We start from the raw sequence: 6,504 nt of genomic DNA, 5'->3' as shown, positions 1-6,504 counted from the left end.
CTTGTACAGAAAAAAAACATGTTTGCAAAATGTTGAACTGCCATTATCTGTGGCAATTATTTCAGTATGTCTCACCCAAGCTTTGATACGGAGGGTAATTCTGGAGAAAATCAATCAGGTCGATGACGTGACGAATCCTACTTCCGGGCCTAAAGTAGTCTGCGTTTAATATGGCTTTTGTGTTGTTAACATGTTTAATGTTTTGTATTTTCTTCTATTTAGTCTCAAAAAGCTCCTAAAACAGTCAGTGATCCCTGTTGACCTCCCTCGGCTTTTATTACCGCTAATCATTTATTTAAGCTCAGTTTTAAAACCTTAGGATGTAACTACAGCCCAGCCCATGCAGCAGTATATGAATGACTAACCTCGTATTGTGGATGGATTATCTCAGTTGTTCTCCTGGCTGAAGTTTGGTCCTTTTACAGCATCCTGCCATGCGATTACATTTGTTCCTGACCACCGAGAACACTCATGTTAACTTTTATCAGTGGAAAAAAAGTTAGCTTGTTTATATTATGCTAACATAGCTGTGTCGCTAGCGGTCACGTAGCACATCATTATATACCAGCTAGCCCAACTTCAGTAACCCTACAAACGTCACTGCTGTTTAGTTTTCTGTCTTCATTTATGTTGGAAGTGATAACAGAGCTGTACGTTTTAATTTGTTTCCAAAACCCCGCAGTCAGGACATGCTATATCGTATTTAGATAGAAGCTAGCGAGCTAACTTCCTGCTAACTTCTAACTCCGTTGTCAAATGTCTGTGGAACAGTTTACCTCTACAACTACGTTTGGTTGACTCTGTGGAATCCTTTAAAAACAGTTAAAAACTTTACTGTTTAAACAAGCTTTCTGTTGACCAATGCTTTTTTACATTTTTATATTTTTGATTTACATTTAAACTCTATAGGCCTATTGTGTATATCATGCATTTGCTAATTATCGTATTGTTTATTTTAATCTCTGTGTGCAGCGCTTTGTGACTACCTGTCTATGAAAAGCGCTTAATAAATAAACTTTACTTACTTACTTTACTTATGTCATAAATTCCGTTTTCATGGATGCCTGGATGTTAAACTCAATTGTTACACCTGGTAGAGCAGAACGCTGATCATTTTATTAAAGATGAAAGACTTTAGACAGTTTTTCAACTCTCAGTAATGCCATAGTGATCGTTTGATATATGGACCTGCAGCGGAGTTTAGGCCCAGACACGGCTTGTGACGTCAGACTTAACGACCGGATAGGCAACGTGCGTGCAAAAAAACTAACACGTCTAATAAAAAGAAGCTAAAAAGAAACCTCATCGTGCGGTGGGTTTGTATCTGTGGTGCTTTTAAAGATTAAGAACCAGAATATTTGGAAAACATTTTCAGCAAGGAAAAAAAAAGAAGGAAGAAAGAAATAACAACATTAGAACAGGTCACACTTGTTTGAGCATTTATGGTCCTCCTTTCAACAGTCAAAATAAGAGATGTCGCAGTACCGAATAAAACAGATCAAAGATATATAACTCTGAAGGCCGAGCCTGGAAAATTTCTCTGGGCAAAAAAATGAGACGGATGAATCACACTTTAATAGTTCATATTGTACCAAGCTGTATGTAAGTGAAGCTCGACAGTCTGAGCCTTTTTTTTTAAACAAATAACTACTCAGAATGAGTGAGGTGTGATATACATATTTATCTACTTCAAGTGTCAGACACTTTACAAAATGCTCACCTTGAGTTTCATGTGACATCCACAGCAAAAAGATGAGAGATATCTAGAAAAACAAAACATTCCCAAACGGCTTCGACTAGTGCAAATATCTTACATGAATTTTTAATATGTTGTTATGATCCTATTGCAATTCCTAATTAGAACTGCAAAATGACTCCCGCAAAACAGTCTTTGTGGTAGTGACTTGACCCACAAGAGCCGTTTAAATCTAATTTGCTATTTGCTAGTTATAAGCTGCTAACTCTCATGTACCCATCCAGACTGCCGCCAGTGTTTCCAGTATATGTTCAACAGGTCTGAACCGTGTCCAGCAACACTCTCAGCGCCGCCTCTAGTTCACATCTTACGCTCGTCCCAGAAAGCTTTGTTGAAATATATACTTTGAAATGCTTAATTGGAGTTTGAAATCAAACGTTTCTGATTAATCCAAACTGTTCATTATTGGAAAAAAGAGTCGCCTTATTGTCCACTGGTACCCTGATTGTAGTCCATTGGTCTCAACAACCAGCATATTACATATGCTGTACACGTGGCTCCATGTTGCCAAGTGAACATAGTTTGTGATGAGTACGTTTGATCCCATTATTTTGTGATGGATATCTTGACAGCAGTCCTTTCCTTTCCCGCATCTTACAGTAAATACAATATGTGTGAGTCATCCATCCTTTCCACATGGAAAGCTTCATGTTTCCTCATGGCTCGGTGGCTCTCTTGCTATCGGGTGACCTAAAAAGAAAAAAAAGAGAGAGAAGAGAAGAGAATCAGGGTCGCAGAGACATCTAATCACATGAAGTGCTTCACAGTGGCTGAACAAATGTTTCTATTTGAAAGAGACAATCGGATGTCAGGGGTGAATATTTAAAGTCAAACAATTTCCTTTGTATTTCAGCCTCTGTGTCCTTTTCATTGGACCAAAAGAGCTTGTTGGCAGTCTAGCCGGTGGTCTGATTGCAAGAACCAACAGTGTCTCAACTGGTTAAGCTGAATTTCACATGTCTTGGAGCTGCAATGGTTTGTTTACACTTGAACAGAGAGCTGAAGGAGTGTAATTGCAGATGTAAAGAACTTGTTTCCCAGCAAACCCAGTGCGGTGTGTGTTTATGCTGTATAATGACCAGATATGTTCATGCATAAAATATTAATTCTGCTTGTTCCACTCCTGCAAATAAAACTACATTAAGTAAGAATGAAAATACAGATCTCATGGTGTGGTGTTTTTGCTGTTTCTTGTTAAATGATGATGCCTCAGTCAGGCAATCTATGCATCTTTCTACAACACACCTACGCCGTGTGGGAGTGAAAGAAAGATTGACATATACTGATCATCATGGTGAATAATATGCTGAGGTGGTACAAGGAGGTCAGAGGAATAAAGAGAGACCCAGTTAAAGAGCAGAGCTGCAGAGAAAGTAAGAGAGCAGGGCCGTGTGAGCAGTTGCCAAGGAATCGATGTCTCATTGCAACTATCTACAGTGACATCTGCCACCAAGTCTCCAAGTAACTGCTCGCCAGTCCCAAAGCACCTTGCAAATTCACAATTAATGTCCACTGATGCAGTTAGCTTAAAGGCCTCATCAGACAAGGTAGGAGGGACAAAAAGGAGAGGAAGGGAGTGAAGAAGAAGAGAGACGGCAACGTGCAACAAAACAGGGATAATTGCACCTATCAGTCCCAGAGTTGGTGTTAGGCCCAGGGTCATTAATTCCACTGCCTGTGACTGAGCTCGGCAGTGCCTCTGTTCCTCAGTCTACCCCACTCACCAATTTAATTACGACTCTTAATTGTGAAGCCTCTGTGGAAGGCCCCAGCCATAATGCATTCTAATGAATGCGACAGATGTTGTTCTGTTATGCCATCTCTTGAGCAATTAGTCTTATGGCGCCTGCGCCGCTTTCCCGTCCAACTGTTTCTCTTTTTATATTTCACCTGTAAATAAACACCTGCTCCATCCCACGGCACGCACTCTGGCGCATGCACACACACTGCCCGGTCGTCAGACCCACAAATTAACTTTCACACTTCAGCAGATTACAAAGGGCCATGAAGGGCCCTCATTTAAATCAATTTATCTCATATGAATAGCATCAGTTTACTCGACATCACATGGCGGTTGTGTGGGGTAGACTGTACAGAGGTCTCAGGTTTACTGTGATGGTTGTTTTTGTTTTTTGTTCTTTTTGATTCGTCTTACCTGAAGAGATACGGCTACAGGAGCTCCACAAACAATCACCTGGAGGCTTGCCTGTTGATTAGCGCTGTATTTTCTTTGTAATTTATAATGATCTCTGAAATAAGTGATTAAATTAGACTGCGGTCTTCTGTGGGCATTTTGAAGATCCAAACAATCTCTGTTTACAAGATCAACTTTAATTTTCTTGGGAAGCCCTTCTGAGTTTTTTCTTTTCATATACTGGCGTATACAATACGAACACTAGCAAGAGTCATCAAGTTGAAAGTTTGTTTACTCAACACTAATTCAAGCAAGATGTTTCACAGACAAAACAAATCAATTGAATTGAAGATCAAGGTCATATCTATCTACATCAAATGTTAGTTAGGTTGGTAATACATGCATTTTTTTTTTTTTTTTTTGTTTTTTTGGGCATCACATGATTCTCGTGGGACTTTTTGATGTGAGCACTGATAATTTTACACGCTTTGTTGTAGCACGCTGATGAAAAGATTTCAAAGGCTACGCTATAATTAGAGTTACACACTGCACGTAGGTCACGGTGCAGAAGCGCAAAAAACACAGGTAAGAAATCCATGAAAAGGAGAAGCGTTGATCAGTGATTTCACATCAGAGAGAGAGAGAGAGAGCAGGCAGGTGTAGACAAACAGACAAATGCATTCTTCTTACTTTGGTGGTTTTGACTTTGTTGCCAGTGCTGCAGGACCAACCGGTCAGGTCAGGAAGGACCTTACACTCCTCCCCATCCATACATGGCTGCATTTGACACCACCACTTCTGGGCTACAATGGACGCTGGAGTAGTGAGCGGATGTTCAGAGAGAAAATTAAAGACGGAGGGTTAGTAAATGGATTATATGACATGAAGAGCAAAAGGCTAGAATAAGGCAAATTTACAACACCAACGTGACCAGCACACCATGCAATAATTAACACTGATCACTGGAAACCACCAGAACCATGGACAGCACACTGTGAATAAAGATTAATGGGTTTTTTTGTATTCATAAGTAGAATGAGAAGAGTTGAAAAGTTCCCTCCTGCAACACTGCTGATGTTCACTTGTTTGTGTTTTTTTTTTTTTTTTTTTTTGCTTCTTGTGCAGATGTGTGAATTTGCATGAGGAGCTGACAGTCACTTCCTGTAATTCAAATGAAATTTCTGCTTATCATTTAATTGCCTTTTGTTACATGCAAAATCAGCAAAACACATTAAGTGAATGGAACCAGCATTATTCATATTGCATAAGACCAAGGGAAAAATAGGATTATGAAGAAGAAATTCTATCAATAAAAAAAAGGCTCATTTATTTAAGACAACATGCTGATTCTGAAGTGCTGTATGATTTTTGCAGGGCAAAAAGAGCTCTTTGTACTAAAGCAAACAATTAGAAGCTGTGTTTTATTTACCGACTGCAACAACTTTTATTCTGTTCAAACTAAGAAAAACTTGGACGGCAGGATATGCATGCAGGATCACAAAAACAAAACACTTGTGGAGATTTCATATTTGTTCTAATCGTATTAAACGAAATAATTCTAATTATTAGAATTACCTAAGTTTTGATTAATGGCAGCATCCAGTCAAGGACATATTTGAACCAAATCTAATAACTCAAATCATCCCAGCATGATGATGTTTCAGAGAGCTGCCGCTTTGACAGAACTGCTGTGGCGTTGGGTTCTTTGTTAGCAACTCCTGGATCTGTTAAAAAGCTGTTTTTCTGTGTTTCAGTGAACAAAGCTTGATGCACCCTTCTTCTCTTATTGTAGTCTCGGATGAAAACTGATCACGTTAAGGTAAAACACTTTCCCACCGTCATTCCAGCCGTGGTTTGACACTTTTATATGTAGAATAACGGTATGACATCTGACATATTCACTTAGTTCCAGTGCCATGGTTCATATTAATGCAATAATATCTCATGTGGGTGAACAATGAGGTAACATGGTCAATGCCGCACATTCGCTCATATTTGACTGCACATCTATACAGTGCAGAATCTATGTTTTTGTGAATGTCATGTTATTATAGTTTTTCAAGCATGTCCTCACACGACTGAAAATGTACCTGACTTGGTAAATATGGTCTTGAGCTACTGGATCCTGTTGCACAGGTAGGAAAGTGGATGCAGTCTGGGCTGAGCTATAGTTTATCCGCTATTAAAAGCTAAAGTTTCCTCCATCTTAGCAGCTGGCACTCAAATCTCACAGATCATTTGACCCCACCTTGTAGACAAGAGACAGAATAAGAGAGAATAACTCAGTCCCCGCTCTCCTAACTCATCATCTGCCCATCCTTTAGTCTCAAAGGTGAATGCAGAAAGAAAAAAAGAATCCCATCTCCCCAACTTCATCACCATTAAGCTGCTGGACTGATGGTGTTTAGAAAGAATTTTTTTTCATATCTGCTGTTTCCAACAAATGAATGAGATAAGCTGGTATTGTGAGGAAAATTGACTTTCAACTGCATAATGCAAAAGAACATGGGCCAATTCTCTCAAGCATTCTGGGAGAAGAAAACAGTGCCACTAAGAGAAAGAGGGAGAGGAGGGCGGGAGGGAGGGAGACAAGACTAAATAATAGCTGTTCACC

At 39.5% G+C, this 6,504-nt stretch overlaps 1 protein-coding gene across 1 annotated transcript in view; it reads right to left on the bottom strand.

The window, feature by feature from the left end:
- Positions 1-1,552: 1,552 nt before the first annotated feature.
- tafa4b (TAFA chemokine like family member 4b) overlaps positions 1,553-6,504 on the bottom strand; it is a 49,269-nt gene continuing 44,317 nt past the window's right edge. The window contains exons 5-6 of the mRNA XM_085405925.1: positions 4,581-4,705; positions 1,553-2,446 (exon numbers count right to left, since the gene is read on the bottom strand). Coding sequence (XP_085262051.1) covers positions 2,435-2,446; positions 4,581-4,705 — 137 coding nt within the window. The 3' untranslated portion in view covers positions 1,553-2,434. The remainder of the gene's footprint in view (positions 2,447-4,580; positions 4,706-6,504) is intronic.

The sequence above is a fragment of the Rhamphochromis longiceps genome, linkage group LG5 (genome assembly GCF_057381845.1).
Source record: "Rhamphochromis longiceps isolate RC_006_pf linkage group LG5, R_longiceps_female_GT1.1, whole genome shotgun sequence".
In the NCBI taxonomy this organism is placed as follows: domain Eukaryota; kingdom Metazoa; phylum Chordata; class Actinopteri; order Cichliformes; family Cichlidae; genus Rhamphochromis; species Rhamphochromis longiceps.
This window is presented reverse-complemented; position numbering and strand designations above follow the sequence as displayed.